Here is a 19,982-nt window from a genome sequence, read left to right as displayed (position 1 = left end):
CTCCTTAAGATTGCTTGGGAATGTGAGGCTTAAAAGTTTCAACCCTGTGCAGTGTGCTTCTCGGGTGTGGATTTGTGTCTGACTAATTAACGGTTCTGTTTATACGGATATTTCCTTGAACATTATATGGGTATTGTATCACTTGTATTTATAGTAAGTGGATTTTTTTCTTCATATATTTTAATATGTGCCCGAATAATATTAATGTACACTCTTTTAATACATGGTTTACTCTTGGCCTTTGCGTCATTGGCGCAACTGGTCATCTAGTATAAGTAGAAGGCATAAGGGGGAAACAGGGAAAGCATCAAAGAAAATTACAAGTACAAGCTGCGGCAGACGGCAGTGAAGCAGCACACGCGTGTGAACGACGAGCAGGTCCGGGAGGCAAGGGGGGCAATGGGTGGGCCGGGAGCGGAGGCGCGTAGCCACGGTGGACGGCGGCGCGGGCGTTGGAGTCCCTCCTGGAGAAGTGGAGATCGATCTTGCCGTCCTGCGTCCGTGCGACTGGCGGCGGCTGCGCGAGAGTTTCATGTTATTTTTTTACCAACAGCGATGAGTCTCTTGTGCCTCGTGCGTGCTAGATCGTGGGGGTGGAGTTTTTCCTCCTGCGTGCGACAGCCCATCAAAGCTTTGGGCCTTCTTCTTTTCGCTGGGCTGCAACCCGGGCCTGCAGAAAAACTTACTTGATTACAGTCTATTAATCTCTCCACGCCCCGGGCCTGGGCCCTGGATGCCCGGGGCCCAGCTCCGCCCCTGCCCATCGCCACCGCGCAGCAGGGGCGCTCCCCTGATTGCCGCCCCCGGCCTCCACGTGAGACGCCGCCTCCGTCTCACCGGATCTGCCGCAGCCACCACCCGTCCTGGATCATGCAGGGCCCGCCGCCACCGCGGCCCTTGCCGGCGGCAACGGCGGCTGGGGATGGAGGAGAGGGGAGGGGTTGGCGGCGCGGGATTGGGGTCCCCTGGCGCCGCCTGAGGGGAGGCAACGCGAGGGGGAGGGGCTGACGTGATCGACTTGATCGGCGGTAGTTGGTAGAGAAAAAACAATACTACAAGGATTTACATGTAAAAGAACTATATAATTTGCACGCTATCAATATCAAAATATCAACTGAATATATTTGTTTCAAAATGGAAAATTCATCCGATACAATCAAAATTTAGAATATGGAGTGGAACAACTCAGAGCCTATTTCCCAGCACAAATGTTTGTATGAAAAATTTGAGAGCCTGTGGAAAACCGGAGCCTCGCAATCGCCTAGTGGCGAGGTCGATCATCACATCGGGGCTCGAGGAAGCGTCCAATATAGAGCCAGTGCAAATCCTTGTTCTTTCCATTTCGAATGAGACTTGTGATGCAAGGCGACTAAAAAAGTATTTTTGACCCGCTAAGAACAGAAAACAATACGAGTAATAAATATTGACGAACTAGCCCCTGCTGGGACCCTTGTTCAGCGGGTGCAAAATCGGTACCCTTTCGGGAATCGGAGAAAGATCCCACCGTGGAGCGCCTATAAATACCTCCTAGCGTGGTGTTTGCGCATCCAATACTATTTCTTCCTCCCCACTCTCCCACTACCGCCGCTCACCTTCGATTCTTCTCAGAACCTTCCTGCAAGACTTTGTTTCTTGGCTTTTCTACCGGCGCGGTTCTAATCTCCTCTGCGTCTAGAATTCCAAATCGTCTGGATCAAGTATGTTTCTAACTTTCTATCTCATAATATGTTTACCTTTTAGATATGCTTTATGATTTTAATCTGGGTTTACGATTTTGGTATGTTCCAATCTCTCTAAGAGGTTAGGAGCAGCAAGGATTTGAAACTTTGACGTGAATCTTGTAGAAACCTCAGCGTTTTACACGCAGCTAATTGCATCTTTCCTTGGCTCTCCGTGCCCATAATACTAGTGATTACACAATCGCGGAAGTACTCTTTAGAATTCCGTTGATTCAGATCTGTTTTTTCGTAGATATGCATGCATGCCTTGGATGATCATTATTTGGGAGTTGGGACTAACTTTGTCTGTTGTTCCACTAAATATCTGAACGATTTGTTTGGTCGGTACTGTACAAATTGTTGAGTTTTTTTGTCTGCGAGCTTTTGGAGCTTTTCAGATATTTTTCTGTTTGTCTGCAGTTGTACATACTAGATGCATGAACGGGACTCAGTAACAAGATCATTTTCTTTTGCCGTATGTTCTAGAACAAATAATTTTCTCTTCTACAACAAGGATGTTGTTTTCACGGATCATGTTCCATGTCATGCAGCTCTCTCTGCCTTGATATCTTTGTTTAAGGCAAAGAGAAACACACACATCTTGATAGTTCAGACCAAAAGATGAAAATAATCATAGTTCATAAGAAATCTTATCTATGCAACAAGATTGCTAGTGCTTGCCCTTATTTTTCTTTTCTTTTTCTTTAAGAGGCAAGAATTTGCTTTCTGGATTCTTCTGGAAAGTAATAAATACCATTCATATGCGTAAAAACTGGAAAGTTTGCCTCGTTCAAGTGTTTTTATTTATTAAAAAATATTCTAAGCTATTTAGTAGTTACGTACCTAATCATTCGTGTGTTTCCTCCTTGCAGTATTAGTCTTTCAGTGCGAAGGAAAATATCTCCTCCACAGGAATGCCGGAAGATGTGCTTGTGTGGTAGAGGACTACCTTGGTTGGGAACTGACAGTCTAGCTTTTGAAGACACTGAAATACAAGAGTTGCTCCATGGGCATACGCAGGATGCTCCATGGACCACCTACCATCTTGGTGGAGATGGTTGAAACGAATTGATCATCTGCAGGTGTTGTCCACATCATTGAGTGCCCCTGATCAGTTCTGACCACCTCAACTTACAACATCACTGCCTTTTGTGTACATAAGAACTGGCCAAGATGGTAGAGAAGAAGGGAAATATCTTGATGGAGAGATATGAGATGGGAAGACTGCTGGGGCAAGGGAGCTTTGCTAAAGTTTACTATGGTCGTAATCTCAAGACTTCACAGAGCGTTGCCATCAAGGTGATCGACAAAGAGAAGATCTTCAAGTGTGGGCTTATGGATCAAGTAAGGCGAGAGATATCTGTAATGAAGTTGGTGAAACATCCAAACATTGTCCAATTGTATGAGGTGATGGCCACCAAAACCAAGATATTTTTTGTGCTAGAGTATGTGAAGGGGGGCGAGCTGTTCAACAAGGTTCAACGAGGAAGGCTGAAAGAAGATGTTGCTCGCAAGTACTTCCAACAGCTCAATAGTGCGGTTGACTTCTGTCACAGCCGAGGCGTCTATCACCGTGACCTGAAGCCTGAAAATCTTCTTCTTGATGAGAACCGCAATTTAAAGATCTCTGACTTTGGTCTGAGTGCACTTGCAGAATGCAAGAGACAAGATGGGCTGCTTCACACAACTTGTGGTACCCCTGCATATGTTGCTCCGGAACTGATTAGTAAGAAAGGATATGATGGTGCAAAAGCTGACATCTGGGCTTGTGGAGTCATCTTGTATGTATTGTTGGCTGGTTATCTCCCTTTTCAGGACAAGAATTTGATGGACATGTATAAGAAGATTTACAAAGCAGAACTCAAATGGCCAAGCTGGTTTTCTTCAGATGCCCGGAGGCTTCTGAGGCGTATTCTTGATCCGAACCCCGGTACACGGATCTCCTTTTCAGAGATCTTGGACAATTCTTGGTTCCGGACAGGCCTTGACAAGGGACTGATTAGCTATAACACACCAACGGAGGGCATTGTTGCTGTTGACATGGATCCGACTTGTGATCCATTCAGTAGCTGTACAACCGAGACAATACAAGAAGCAACAGAGCTCACTAACTTGAATGCTTTTGACATCATTTCTCTTTCTTCTGGGTTTGATCTCTCTGGCATGTTTGAGGATAAGTCCAACAAAGAGTCCAAATTCACATCTACCAACACAGCTGCAACAATCATCACAAAGCTTGAAGATATTGCAAAGCGCTTGCGGCTAAGACTCATGAAGAGAGACGGTGGGTTGTTGAAGATGCAGAGCTTGCAACCGGGAAGGAAAGGCGTAATGTCCATAGATACCGAGATATTTCAGATTGCACCAAATTTTCATCTGGTGGAAATCAGGAAGACCAATGGTGATACTCTCGAGTATCAGAAGGTTAAACATGATATGAGACCGGCTTTGAAAGACATTGTTTGGGCTTGGCAAGGTGAGCAGCCCTAGTAATAGTGTGACTACTAAGTAAGCGTAGAAGTTGCAAGAATGTGCAATGTTTACATGTTGGAATCAATAATGCACTTGTCTAATTTTTGTAGGTAGTTTAGTGTGTTCACTGTCATGTTTTTATTATGAAATGCTACTTCTGTATTGACCATTATTCAATTGAAAACATGACTATTTTAACTTTGGTACTTGTTACTACTATGGATTGGAGAGGAATTTGCATCATTGGTGGGTTTTTTTTTCTCAGGAATGGCTAGAAATCAGTCAGCTGAGTTTTTCATCTCTGGGCAGTCGATTTTCCAGCCGTTGGATGCGAAATCAAAGGCCTGCAGTTCATCTTTAGCCTCCGCCCCCTTGAGCCGCCAGCCACCACCGACCGAACCGCCGGCCACCGCCGCCCGCGGCTGGCGGCGCTCCGGCGCCGCCTCGCCGCCCCACCCTCCCTGAAACCACTCCTCACCGCCGGTCCGCCGCCGCCCCGACCATCCCTCTAGCCCCCCGTTCCCCGCGCCGAGCTTTTTCTCCGGCGATCCCCACGCCACCGCCCCCCCCCCCCCCCAGCCGGCGACCACCGCCCCCACCCTGAACCCTAAGATAGATAGCGGGGTAGCCTCTCTGGCGAGCCCCCCTTCCCGCTGCGGCTGGTTCTTCCTTCCCTCCGGCGAGCCCCCCCCCCTCCCCCCCCCCTAAAATTGACTGACCCAAAAGCCAATTCAGTCGACTGAAGTGTAGCTAAATAGTTTTCTCTCTCTTTGTATTCTTTATTAGGTCTGTTTTTCTCTACTATCTATTACTCCCTCTGTTCCTAAATATAAGTTTTTTTACAGATTCTAATATAGACTACATACGGAGCAAAATGAGTGAATCTACACTCTAAATATGTCGATATACATCCGTATGTAATCTGTATTGAAATTTATAAAAGGACTTGTATTTAGAAACGGATGAAGTATAGTAGAAAAACATCATCCGAGAAACAATATATGGATAGATTTTTGCTTACCTATATACCATTGATGCTACGCGAAGTATTGGTGTTGTGGAACCAAATTGATGCAAGCATATTTCTGAAATCATGTGGGGCCACTGATTTTATGCAAAGGTTGAAGGCTCCATCCGGCACTAATGGTTCAGAAAAGGGATATGATGCCGAACAAGTGGACAATTATTCCCACTAGTATGACAGGTTAGTCTCACCTTGAGGCTCCATCCAGGGTCATCAAATATGGCGAGGCATGGAACACTCCAGAAACATCTAGATCAGAGATAACTGTCATACACTTTGGACAGGCTGCATCAAGGGCCAAAGGCATGACGATAGCTGCTGCCTTGGCCCAGCTTAGCTGCATCCAGCTGTTGACGCGGGCATGCTGCGGTGAATAGTTAGGCCGGGGTGGAGACCTGCCGTCGCCGAGACGGAAATATCTTGTGTGTTTGTTAATTCTGCACGTCATTGGCTGGCTGCTGGTGATAGAAAGTGGTGTGCCGTTCGATGGACTGAAGCAGCTTGCGTGCTGATGCCGCAGCCTTTGCTTTGCCCGTAGATTTTCTTGAGACCGCGAAAGCAAGGCGAACGAACGATGCCACCACACATCTATTTATTCCTTGTCCAACGCCTTTTTGATTATCTTCATTCAATCGCAGTTCCTCGGCGTAACCGTTTGAACCGTACGGTCCAAACGTATATTGTCATCCAATGCTGTTCTATATCAGTTCTGCACCACCAGCCGGCATTGATGCCGAGCGACGTGACTGGATAGGAGGGCGGCGCTGGTGGACGTGACCTCTCGAGCGTCGCCGCTTCAATGTGGATGACAAACCAACTCCGGACGCTACGCCGCACTAAAGTGGATTGACCGGCCCTTCGCATGGTCTGGTTGCAGCTATTTATGGCATGCGCCGATGATGCACACATGACACATCTGCACCGCATCGTCTCCGAGCCCCTCCTCCTCCTCCTTGAGCATCTCGAACTCTCACAATGCCGAAGTCCTGGTTCTCCGCGGCGGCAGGTGGAGGCGACGACAGTTCTTTGTCAAACGGATCATGGCATTGCCATCCTCTCTCGTCAGGCACCTCGGCATCCACGGCGGTCGGCTCCTCCATCAAGGAGGAGATCGTCATCTCCTCTGGCAACAAAGAGGACCAGACACTGTCGTAGGATCAGCAGGAGTCGCTCTAATGGACGAGGAATTCATCCGTCAGATGGAGCTCATGATGGAGCAATCGCTCCATCAGATGGGCCCGGCGGCACCCTCATCGCCGCATGCCGTAAAGGAGAAGCCGTTGTCCCCACCGCGCTACCTTGTGAAGCGGGAGCCGTTGTCCCCACCGCGCTACCTTGTGAAGCGGGAGCCGACGTCCCCTCTCCGGCGGATGGAGGAGGAGCCAGCATCCCATTCCCTCCGCGCGCAACCGTGATGGCCTCCAGATCGGATGCCGCATCAAGGATGAGCCGACGTCCCCTCTCCGGTGGATGAAGGAGGAGCCAGCATCCCACTCCCTCCGTGCACAAGCGTGATGGCCTCCAGATCGGATGCCGCATCAAGGATGAGCCGACGTCCCCTCTCCGGCGGATGAAGGAGGAGCCAACATCCCACTCCCTCCGCGCGCAACCGTAATGGCCTCCAGATCGGATGCCGCGTCAAGGAGGAGCCGCCGTCAACGCCACGCAACTGCGATGTCCAGATCAAGTGTCGCGTGAAGGAGGAGCCGGCGTCGCAGCACCCACAACCGCCACAAACGTGGCGTCCAGATCGGACGCCGCGTCAAGGACGAGCTGCTGCCGGCGATCACTAAGATGTGAGGCCGCATCTTCCACTACCTCAGAATTGGTAGTGGCGGCGGTCCCTCGGGCTCAAGGACCGTCGTGTCCGAGAAGGAGCGGGCGGCTCGCCAGCAGCCGCGCTACAAGCGGCGAAACGCCGCTCGCTGTTCCGTGTTCGCCAAGTTGGACGCGGCGTCGGAATGGGTCCGCAATGACCCATACCTCGCTGCCGCTTGGGCCCTCAATCACTCCATCACCACTGCAGAGACGACCGCGAAGCGCCGTTGCCGCCTTGACGGCGAGCTCCCCAAGATCGGTGAGGAGTGGTCGCTTAGCAACTCTTCCGCCAACGCCGGCAGGGGCAAGGCCGCCGCCAGCGCTCTGCGGGCGTCGTCGGCATTGGCCGCGACAGCACTCTGCACCGAGTAGGAGGAAGCGAAGCGGCTTCTACGCGAGTGGCAGACAGCGGCCGTACAAGGCTGGCGCGGTGGACCGGTGCCCTACCGGTGCTGGAGGAACGACGATGATGACAATGCCACGGACGGTGACAGTGGTGGGCTAAGCAAGGCGATAACGTGTACGAGGTGATCGTGCGGTACGAGTTGTAGACTTACTTTAGTTTTCAGTAAATCGGTCAAAATATCGGTCATTTATGTAAATTATGACTGAACTGGAATGAATTATGTCGTGTTTGATTAAATTCCGTTTGATTATTTCAAATAGTATTAAAAAGTATGCGACTAGTTTTGATTGGCCGGCTCTTGCATCATTGTCCATGAAATGGCCATCCCAGTCTATGAACGGATGCGATGTCTGAATTGCGGATATACCATAGCTGCCAGCTACCAGGGGAGTGAGAGTGGAAAATAGTACTGTATTACGTTCGTTGCGTGGAAGTGTCGGACACACACACTCGAACCTCCCAGCGCGAGAATTTTGGCCGACCCAATATACCACTGCGAGGCAGCCGGTCTTGCATACCTTCTGAAGGTTTCATGAACCGATTTTGTTTGTTTCTTTTAACGGGTTTCCGACTTCGTTTGGGTTTTATTCGTTTTCTCTATTACCTTTTTTTTTCCTTTTTTTTTTACCTTTTTCTGTTTTTTTTCTTGTTTCGTTTTTCGTTTCTTATTTTCTTTTTCAAAAATAATTCATGTTTCCAAAACTGTTTTCAATCTTAAAAAAATCTTCGAATATTGTTCATGAACCAAAATTTTGATTTTGCAAAAAATGCTCATGCTTTAAAAAAATTGTTCAAGTTTCTGGATAATGTTCCTGCTTTTCATATTTTGTTAAACTTAAAAGAAAACTGTCTTTTCAAATTTTGTTCATATATTCAACAAAAATTGCGCTTTCAAAAATTGTTCAGAATTTAAAATTTCCTGTTTTTTATTTCGGGTCATAAACTAAAAACAATTTTGGATTTCAAAAATTGTTCACAGATCCAAAAATGTTCGATTTCTTCAAATTCTTGTTCGGAGTTTTAAAAAATGTTCCCATTTTTTCAAAACCTTCTTAGTTTTCTAAAAACTGTTCGTGTTTTCAGAAAAGAAATTGTGTTTAGAAAAATGTTTGGACTGTTCAAATTTTGTTCGTGATTTCAAAAATTGTTCACATTTGTCAAAAGATGTTTGGAATTCCAAAAGTTGTTCACGTGTTTCCAAAAATGTTTTGAAATTTTAAAAATTGTGAAACATTTAAGAAGATGTTAATTTCAGTTTTGTAAATTATTTGCATTAAATTTTTTTTTGCATTTCAAGAAATGTTTTTGATTTTTTTTTTCCAAAAATGATTTCATGTATGAACGCTGTTGTCTATTCTTATATACTTCGTGCTAACTATCATCACTAGCAGCTGGCTGGCCGAGTGGCTAGCTTTGCACATCTTCAGTGAGAGCATCTACAACCGACACCCTCATATCCGCTCCAAATGCCCGAGTGGCCTGTGCTGACACAAAACTGCCACCTAAACGGACCTGGCAAACCCGGCTCAACCACTCGGGCTGACCGACACCCCTATACTCAGCCCATATCTCTTGGGATATGGGGACCCCTCACGCTTCCGCCATGTCGGCTCCGACAAGCTAGACTCATCTGAAATCCTCTCAAAATTGACTACTCCACCACTTTGACCGTGCTCCTCTCGCGTCTGTCCTCTATTTCCCGCCTTTGTGCAGTTGTCCACCTCCTTGTTCACCATCTGCGACGCCGTCCTCCTCCGTCGCCGCTCGTTTACAGAAGACAAGTGTCTTCGCGTGATGGGTCGACCCCGATGGTCGGCCCAGTTATGTGCGGAGCATGTGCGAAGTCGGCCCAGTTATGTGAGAAGCTTGTGCGTCACCGACCCAGTTATGTGCGTCAAATGTGCCAGGTTCTAGTGAGAGCATCTACAATGGAGCTCTCATATCCGCCCCAAATGCCTAGGCGAACTGGTCACTACCTGGACAGAAAACCGTCACCCAATCAAACCTGGCAAACCCGACCCAAACGCCCGGGCGGCCTGCTAGTCACTGTCTGGACAGAAAACTGCCACCCAATCGAACCTGGCAAACCCGACCCAAACGCTTGGGCTGACTGGCACCCTTATACCCGGCCCATATCCGTGGAGGATATGGGCCCCCCAAAGCTTCCGCCACATTGGTTCCGACAAGCCGAACCCATCTGAAATCCTCTCAAAATTGACTAGTCCACCACTTTAGCCGCCGTCCTCCGTCGTCCATTTTCCACCTCCGCGCAAACCGCCCACCTCCTCCCTCTCTCACCATCCGTGTCGCTGATATCGTCGCCGGGTACCCTGTCCGCCACCATCGGCATGGATGATTGATGGCCCACAAGTACAGGGGATCGCAACAGTCTTCGAGGTAGTATTTCATCCAAATTTATTGATTCAACACAAGAGGAGCCAAAGAATATTTATAAGCCTTAGCAGCTGAGGTGTCAATTCAATCACACCTAAGAAGTTATTTCTCCGCGGAAAAATATTAGTAGCACAGTAATATGGCAATTTTGATAGTAGCGGTAACAATAACAACAGTAATAGAAACGGTAATAGTAGCAGTTTTGTAGCAGTTGGAACAACAATAGCAATGGTAGAAACTTAGCAAAGACAATATGATCAAAGCATAGAGGAGTAGCAATGGATATTTGGATGACATTCATCATGTGACAGTCACAACCTAGAGCGATACACAATAGCTCCAATTCATCAATCATATGTAGGCACATATTTCGTATATAGTCATACATGCTTATAATAAGAACTTGAATAATATCTATTGTCCTACCCTCTCGTGGCAGCTGGGTCCTAATGGAAACTAAGGATAATTAAGGTACTCCTTTTAACAGAGAACGAAACAAAGTGTTAACACATACTGATACATGAACTCCTCAAATTACAGTCATCTCTGGAGAGTAGCCCAACTATTATCACCTTGGGGTCTACGGTTCAGAACAATAACATGTGCATGTAACTTGCAGATAGGATCAAGAACTCAAATATATTCATGAAAACATAATAGGTTCTGATCCGAAATCATGGCACCCGGGCCCTAGTGACAAGCATTAAGCATAACCAAGTCATAGCAATATCAATCTCAGAACATAGTGGATGCTAGAGATCAAGCCTTAACAAATTGACTCGATTACATGAAAAATCTCATCCATCTCGATCTACCTCCAGTACACCTACAATGAAATTACTCACTCCAGGTGGTGAGCATCATGTTGTTGCTTATGAAGAATGGTTGTTGGTGATGGCAGTGACGAGTTGCCCTCTCCGGAGCCCTGAACGGACTCAAGATCAGGGCTCTCAGTGAAGAACAAGAGGTAGCGGCAGCTCCATATCATAAAACACGATGAAACTCTCTCTGATTTCTTTTCCCAGGAAGACGGTACTTATGGACCTAGAGGTAGGGCAAATAGAGCGTCGGAGGGCCCACAAGCTCAGGTGGCGCGCCCCCTGAGCTTGTGGATCTGTGGTGGCCCCTCTCTGGTCACTCTTTGCGCCAGTATTTTTTATATATTTCAAAATAATTATCCGTAAAATTTCATCCAATTTCGAGGACATTTTATTTCTGCACAAGAAAAACACCAAGGTAGTTCTACAGAAAATAACGTCAGTCCGGGTTACTTTCATTCATATTATGCAAATTAGAGTCCAAAACAAGAGCAATAGTGTTAGGAAAAGTCGATACGTAGGGGACGCACCAATGACGCCTCGAAGGAATCAGTGGGGATCCCGACCATGGCGCTCATTTGGAAGGCGGCAAACATTGCCCGGAGGGAATGCTGTAGTTGCGGAGAAGGTCGGTACGAAGATTGCCGGTGATGACGACATGGACTATGGAGCGGGCGGTCTGGCGACACTGACACAATGCCGTCGGAAAAACAAGGCGTCGGCTTAGCCTGACTCTGTTCCGGCCTCCCAGTGGTCGAGCATCGTGCCAGCTCCGAGCATGCCCACATGTTGTTCGACGGAATGCCCCAGTTAGACCCGGTACAATCTTTGCCCTATGTCATTTGCATTAATTGATTCATTTGTTCCACATAACAATCGATCAAACTTGTAGGAGGAATAGTTTAATTGTGATGCATATTGTAGGGCTAAATAATGCCAAACATGATAAATTATGGCCAATAGCCTTTGCAATTTGACACGGGGAATACCAATTTGCCTACATTTGAAGTCGGGTAAACATCAAACACTAAAATGAAGAAGGTAGTGAAGCTAAGAGGTTCAACATTCACACAGTTTGAAGATGTTTTCCTTGTTGAAATTTGGTCTCATGTGTAGAACCGAGGAAAAAGGCGTCAAATATTGGAAAATTTTGATAAGCATTATCATGAGAAAAACACTATGTGACCCCACACCCAATCAATAGAGATTGTGAGGCGTGCTCTCCCCAACATAGATGGTCCACCATCCAAGAGAATGTGAGCTTTGTTGGTTTTCTCAAAGAAGTCGTTAGTTGGAACCAAAGCGGCCTCGGAGTCCAAGCCAATGCAACTTTGGTAGCAACTTTGTACCATCAAGTCAAGAAGAAGCCATCCAATTTATCCCATTGTTGGATGAAATTAATGGGAAATCAAAGTGGAAAAACGTCCTCGGGGATATGGAAAGCGACATGAAAAAGATGAAGCCAAATGATAGGTCTAGCTCCAATCAATCAATTGGATTGGATGACAAAGAAGAAGAAAACTGTGATGCCCCCGCCTCGATCGTGCACTAATCATACACGCAAACATGCACGATGAAGAGCAGAGACTCACGAGAAGATATCATAACACAACGCTAGACACAAATTCAAATAAAAAGCTTTATATTACAAGCCAGGGCCACGAGGTCCCGAATACATAAGTCATCGAAAGTAACAATATCTGACTACAGACATAATTAGACAAGTTGCGATAAGAAGGCTAGCAAAACAACGACAACTAGATTGAAAAGGCGTAGGCCTCCTGCCTGGGGCCTCCTATCTACTTCTGGTCGTCGGTCTCCACGTAGTAGTAGGCTCCATCAGGATAGTAGTAGTCATCGGCGGGATCAGCTGGGTCCTGGGCTCCGTCATCTGATCGCAGCAACCGGGTAGAGGGGAAAAAGGTAGCAAAGCAACCGTGAGTACTCATATAAAGTACCCGCAAGACTTACATCAGATCTATGCTAGTATGCATCAGTATCAAGGGAAGGGTTTGTCTGAGGACTATACTGCAAAAATGCCAGAATAGAAGGGAAGACCTAGCCTAACGAAGACTAGCCTCTTGTAGTGTCTTGCAGCAACAGAAGAGAGTAGACTAACATATCATATAGTAACAAGTACATAATAGCAACGCCTAGAGATCCTTCCTTGTCTACCCCGTGAGGAAGCGATACTGGAGCCATCATATCAGTTTAGGGTAACAAGTATCCAGTTCTAGCTGTAGTACGGGATATGAATCTGAGCGCCTGCTACTGTGGACACAACTATTTGAATAGATTACTTCTTTGCAGGGGTGCACCAATTTAACCAACACGCTCGATTAACTCCACTCGGACACACTTTTCCTGGTCATGCCCAGCCTCGGTTGATCGACACGACGTAGTCCTACCTAGGATCAACAGAGAGGTCAGCACGCCGGTCTACATCCTAAGTGCGAAGGGGTCATGGTCCAATCGTCCTAAGCACTCCTGAGCATTGCACGACTGGCCGGGTACCAGACCAACCTCCTTATACAAGCACAGTCGGTTACCGTCCACCCCAACAATCAGCCCACATATCTGAACTATGACATCTGAAGAGATTTCGGGAGAATCGTATGACACCGAGTGCCCATACTTATCCCGTGTGGTGGTTAGTGTGAAAAGGCCAGAGGCCTACTCAAATCACATACCCAAACCCGTTAGTGTGTTGGGAGCTCGCGGTGACGACCAGTGCTCCTATCCCCCCGTCTCGCGGTCTTACGACAAGGGCCAGGCCCATCCCTCTCCTGGGGCGGTCTCTGCCTGCCCGGTCGTGCCGTGTCAATAACTCTTGCGGGTACCCTTGGGGCCGACCCGACTTATCAAGAGACTGTTGGGAACTCAGGTCCACCTCTACCGGGGCGGTACCACCTGTCCCTTCAGTCCCGCAGTAACAATTAACGGGGAACAGCTAAAGTAGTTCTGGGTCCATACCATCAAGGTGAACTCAGAGGAATCACCCTCGGTAGGTTCACACCTGGGGTAAAATGTCAAGGTGAAATTGGAGGAATCACCCTCGATGGGTTCACGCTTGAGGTGCTGCACGACAGAGTCATCATCGGGAGTGGTGAGTGAGGAATCACCCCCAGTTAACCACACTCAATGTGCTACACAACAGAGATATCATCGGAAATGGGATACGAGGCATCACCCTCGGCACTCGATATTAGCTCTGCAGGGTCATACAACTAAGGGCGTACTGGTGGTGTATTCGGTCTCAGTACATTGATCACACTGATCGAGTCACCGGTAGTAAAGCATGGCAACAAGGACAAGGGTGCAGGGCCATTGATGGATCACTAACTAGCCTATACTAAGCATATAGGACAACATGTAAAGTATCAACAACAAGATACAAAATCAGGCCATGCATCAGAATAGGAGCTATCGAATACAGTAGCAAATTCTAATGCAAGCACCAGAGAGAAAGAATGGGCGATATAGGAATGGTCAAGGGGGTTTTGCTTGCCTGTTTACTCTTTAGACGACAATGGATCTTCAGAAGTAGACGTAGTCGATCACCGAATCAACGTTGGTCTCGAGGTCTACCGAAAAGAAGTAAACATGGGGGAAACAACAAATAACATAGCAAACAAATGCATGACACAATGTATGTCATGGCGATATGTGTGGGTGACATGCTCTAATGCATCCTTAAGCATTTTAAAAGAAGAGGGAAAATATTCGCGAATATTTTCTCGGCTCCAGGCATTATTGTCTATATTGATCCAGGTGCAATTTTTCAAGGCTTGTTATGCTAGAGGGGTTTTACATGGGTGTGGTAGCATGTTCGAATTCGTCACATTGTTATGATTGTTTTTCATATATATATATATATTATTTCCATCCGAGTTATGGATTATTTTATATGAATTTCCAAAGCTTTAATAATACTCTATAATTTCTGGAATATATAGATTCGAATATTAACAGTCACTTACTAAGTGCACCCAGCTGTGGGCTAGCCACAGTGGATGAAAAATGGGGCCAGGGGTTGGGTTGACCAAGTCAACATTTGACTAGTCAACAGTGGGTATTGTTTAGCAGGGTCGAGAGGTCATTGAGAGTAGCTGAATTGATTTTTATTATTTAGTTTAATCACCAGGGGACCAACCATGTCATACGGTAGCAACTAGTTAACCTAGCTGCTAATTAGCTCCTAAGCTAATTGGCACAGGGCCGGTGCTACTTCTTGAGTTTGCGTTGATTTTTCCCTTGAAGAGAAAAGGGTGATGCAGCAAAGTAGAGATAAGTATTTCCCTCAGTTAAGAACCAAGGTATCAATCCAGTAGGAGGAACACACAAGTCCCCAATAGATGCACCTGCACAAAGTAACAAACACTTTCACACAATGCGAAAAAGGGGTTGTCAATCCCTCCACGGTCACTAGCAAGGGTGAGATCTGATAGAGATTGGTATAAAAGATAAGTAAAAGTGTAAAATAAAGTAAAGATAAATAAATTGCAGCAAGGTATTTTTGGATTTTTGGTTTTATAGATTTGAAAATAATATGATAAAAATAGACCCCGGGGCCATAGGTTTCACTAGAGGCCTCTCTCTTGAAGAAAGCATACGGTGGGTAAACAAATTGCTGTTGAGCAATTGATAGAAAATCACATAGTTATGAAGATATCCTAGGCAATGAGCATGAATATAGGCATCGCGCCAGTGACAAGTAGACCGAAACAATTCTACATCTACTACTATTAATCCACACATCGACCGCTATCCAACATGCATCTAGTGTATTAAGTTAACAAGAACAGATTAACACTTTAAGCAAGATGACATGATGTCGAGGATAGATCCAAACAATATGGTAAAAACCCCATATTTTTATCCTTAATGGCAACAATACAAATACGTGCCTCGCTACCCCTTCTGTCACTGGGTGAGGACACCACAATATTGAACCCATCACAAAGCACCTCTCTCATTGCAAGACGGATCAATCTAGTTGGCCAAACCAAATCAATAGATCGGAGAGAAATACAAAGCTATCTTAATAATGCATAAAAGAGTTCAGAGAAGACTCAAATAATATTCATAGATAATCTAATCATAAACCAAAAATTCATCGGATCTCAACAAACACACCGCAAAATAAGATTACATCGAATAAAACAACAAGAACATCGAGGAGAACATTGTGTTGAAGATCAAAGAGAGATAAGAAGCCATCTAGCTACTACCTATGGACCCATAGGTCTGTGGTAAACTACTCACACATCATCGGAAGGGCAACAAGGTTGGTGTAGAGGCCCTCTGTGATCGAATCCCCCTCCGGCAAAGTGCCAGAAAAGGCCCCAAGATGGGATCTCACGAGAACAGAAGCTTGTGGCGCCGGAAAAGATTTTGGGTGTGCCCTCTGGTATACGGGGAATATTTGGGTATTTATAGAGCTGGAATTAGGGTTAGGGGAGTCCCGAGGGGCCCACAAGCCTGGGGGGCGCACCCCTCCCTCCCTAGGGCACGCCTCCAGGGCTTGTGGCCCTCTCGTGGCTCCTCTGGCCTCGTCCCATAGCTTCATGGTTGTCTTCTGGTGCAAGAAAAATCCTCAAAATGTTTATTTTCGTTTGGACTCCGTTTGGTATTGATTTTCTGTAAAGGACAAAAACAACGAAAAAACAGCAACTAGCACTGGGCACTAGGTTAATAGGTTAGTCCCAAAAATGATATAAAATAACATATTAATGCATATAAAACATCCAAGATGGATAATATAATAGCTATTGGAACAATAAAAATTATAGATACGTTGGAGACGTATCAGCCAGCCACACACAAAACACATACGCACACACAGCACACGGCGCCGTTGGCCATGGCCATGGCCACGGCCGCGAGCGGCGGCGGCCAGCGGCAGCCGAAGGCGGGCTTGGCCGCGAGCGGCAGGGTGAGCAGCGCTAGTCAGCGCGCGATGCGGGGCTAGGAGAGCGGGCGAGGCAGGCAGAGCAAGCAGCAGTAGCAGGCACGATTGGGCGCGCGGGCAGGGGCGAGGGAAGCAGGGCGCGGCCAGGGGCGCACGCGCGGGCAGCGTGGGGCGTGGCCGGTGAAAGTGCTAGTTATCGACTAGAGGGGGGGGGGGTGAATAGGCGATTTTTATGAAAGTCTTCAAAACATGGAAGTTTGAAGACAAACAATAGAAATGAACCTATGGACATGCAGCGGAAGGTAAACTACACTAGGCAGGCCATAGTCAAGTATTCAATGAAGTGAAAGCACTAAGACTAATAGCAGCAAGGTAGTAATGACCAGGATGGAAGATAGTATGAAGCAAAACAACAATAGTAGTCACATAGTGAAGTCAAACAGGTAACGCAAGTAGGCAATGACTCCACGAAGACAAACTGTAAGTATAGAGAGGGAGAAGATAGAAACAGTCACTTGGTGAGGACAAGGATTTGTTGGACCAGTTCCAGTTGCTGTGACAACTGTACGTCTGGTTAGGGAGGCTGAGATTTAACTCAGAAGACCGCGTCTTCACCTTATTCCCCTTGAGCTAAGGACACCCAGTCCTCGCCCAATCACTCTGGTAAGTCTTCAAGGTAGACTTCCAAACCTTCACAGACTTCGTTCACCGGCGATCCACAATGACTCTTGGATGCTCAGAACGCGACGCCTAACCGGCTGGAGGATTCACAGTCCTCAAGTGTAACAAGTCTTCAGGTCACGCGGACAGAAAGACTTCAGTGATGCCTAACACTCTTTGGCTCTGGGTGTTTTGGCTTTGTCCTCGCAAGATTTCTCTCTCTCAAAAGCTTCAGAGGTGGGTTGCTCTCAAACGACAAAAGCCGTGCACTAACTCTGAGCAGCCACCAATTTATGGTGTAGGGGGTGGGCTATTTATAGCCACTAGGAAACCCGACCTGATTTGTCCGAAATGACCCTGGGTCACTAAGGAACTGACACGTGTTCCAACGGTCAGATTTCAAACACACGCGGCAGCTTTGTTTGGGCTACAAGTAAAGCTGACTCATCCAGCTCTGGATAAGATTTGCTCTCATTGTCTTCGCTCGAAGACATAGGATTTGGTTGAGTATCACTTCAGTCACTCTAACTTTTTTCACTGGGACCCCACTTAACAGTACGGTGGTTCCTATGACTCAACAAAGAAGAAAAGGAAACTACGAAACAACTATGTCTTCACACTCCATAGTCTTCACGTGAATGTCGTCTTGAGTCATAAGCTTCGATGTGATTGCCTTCACATACCACCATTGTCTTCAATGTCTTCATACATTTTTAGGGGTCATCTCCGGTAGGTAAACGAAATCAATGAGGGACTACTACCTGTGTTATCCTCCAATTCTCACAAACACATTAGTCCCTCAACCAGGTTTGTTGTCAATACTCCAAAACCAACTAGCGGTGGCACTAGATGCACTTACAATCTCCCCCTTTTTGCTGATTGATGACAAATTGGTTGAAGTTTTCAACGGGGATAAAAGTATGTGAAATTGTAAAGGATTAAGATATTGTCTTCATAAGTAGCAAAAGGCTCCCCATGAAGATGTGCATATAAGTATTTTGCTTTTGGAATGCAAATGCACATGGCAGGTTGTACTTGTGGAGATCCTCTTCAACTTATGAAGGAAATTCATCATGCATGATTAGATATAGCAAAGATAATGACATGCATAATGAAAAATGGACGTCTGCAATATGACTTCGTGCGGGATTTATCATTGCATATGCGGAATTTATCATCGCATCACAGAATAGCAGAAAAAGTAGCAGACGACCATCAAGTTTAAGTGTTACAACTCAAAGAACCAAAAGTATCAAAAGCAAGAGTTGTAAACACTTGGCAAAATATAAAGCAACCACCCATATGGACCCACTTGAAGACTATCAACTCATATGCTTCTCCCCCTTTTGTAAGTAAGGACCAAAAAGGTTTGAAGACATAGAGCCTCTACTCGTTCCCATGAGGAGTAGGTGGTGAAGCAGCAGGATCGTCGTTGCGGTTTGGTGGTGCAGAAGAACTTGGGGCAGTGTCGATACGCGCCGAAGTTGGAGGTGGTGAAGTAGCATCATCTTCGTCATCAATGACTCTGGCATTAACAGTTGCAGCTGAGGAGGAATAGTCAGAGTCTTCAAGTGAGGGAGTCCGACGCAAGACATCATTCCTGGGAGGAGTGGAGTCAAATTTGAATCTCTCTGTGAAGCCATCGTCTTGAAGATCAACTTCAGCACTGAGCAATGTCAGACTCTTCCATGACCTCCGACAGGTTTCATGAGTGACAAATGCATTCTTGGTGGCAAGGTTGCGAATGCGGTTGACGTCCACCAAGAGGCTTTGCATCTGACGCTTCAGCCAGTAGTGATGCTTATCTTGCTTTTGATGCAAGGCAACGAGAAGCTCTCGGTCATTGAGAACACGAGAACACTTTCGAGGCCTTTGAGCTATTGTGCTTTCAGTGGCTTCAGTATGGGCATGATGAGGTGCACGAGTATTGCGAGCCAAAGGGTAAACACGAGTGGCAGCCAGAACTCCTTCAATGGGCTGGGTGAAGCTTTGATGATCAGCATTATGAAGATAAATGGGCTCCTTGGCAGGCTCTGGGTAGATGGCTTCGACAGACATATCAACCTCTGGCAAGAATATCAGATGGTTGCGCGCAGACGGCTGATAGTTGACCGCAGAGTGAAGCTTGATAAGGCGCATAACCCATGGAGCATAGAATTTCAATCCAAAAAGATCAGAGCCAGATGCAGCCAATTGCCTGATGAAGAAGTCTTGAGCATTGAAACTGATGCCATTGAAGATATAGAAGACCAATGTCTTCATGGCTCCTTCAAGCTTCGCTGCAGAGGAATGTCCCTTGACAGGCCATAGAGTTTGCCTTATGATATGATAGATCATGCGGGGCAGATACTCTAGGTCTTCAACAAAGAATTCCCGTGGATATTCAGCGTCGCGTGGCAGTGGCTTCATCATGCTCAGCATTTGTCTCATGTTGGGCTCAGGCTTCTGAAAAATGCTCTCCAAAGCATTGCGGTGAAGCTGACAACCAGGCTCGATGAGTTCACCTAGAGTGGGCAGGCCTGTGAGCTCAATAACATCCAGATCTTTGGCTTCGTGGTGTATATTGCCTATCATCCACTCAAGGATCCATGTCTTCGGATCCCTGTTGTAGCCGCGAATGTGGAGGGTAGCATAGAATTGTAGCAGAAGCTCTTCGTTCCAGTGCTCTTTGTCAGTCACAAATTTTAGCAGACCAGCATCCCAGAAACAGTCAAGGGCTTCTTCTAAGTAGGGCAGTCCAGCAATAGCTTCGCAGTCTAGG

At 46.6% G+C, this 19,982-nt stretch overlaps 1 protein-coding gene across 1 annotated transcript; it reads left to right on the top strand.

Annotated features, from left to right (window-relative positions):
* Positions 1-1,406: 1,406 nt before the first annotated feature.
* On the top strand, positions 1,407-4,388 carry LOC109773029 (CBL-interacting protein kinase 10). The gene is made up of 2 exons (XM_020331733.2): positions 1,407-1,697; positions 2,591-4,388. Exon 2 carries the CDS (start codon positions 2,892-2,894, stop codon positions 4,206-4,208), a length of 1,317 nt encoding a protein of 438 aa, XP_020187322.1. The 5' UTR covers positions 1,407-1,697; positions 2,591-2,891; the 3' UTR covers positions 4,209-4,388.
* Positions 4,389-19,982: the final 15,594 nt, after the last annotated feature.

Source organism: Aegilops tauschii, chromosome 4 (genome assembly GCF_002575655.3).
Source record: "Aegilops tauschii subsp. strangulata cultivar AL8/78 chromosome 4, Aet v6.0, whole genome shotgun sequence".
NCBI classification, from domain to species: domain Eukaryota; kingdom Viridiplantae; phylum Streptophyta; class Magnoliopsida; order Poales; family Poaceae; genus Aegilops; species Aegilops tauschii.
The sequence above is the reverse complement of the archived record's forward strand: the minus strand, read 5'-3'. Positions and strand labels throughout refer to the sequence as shown.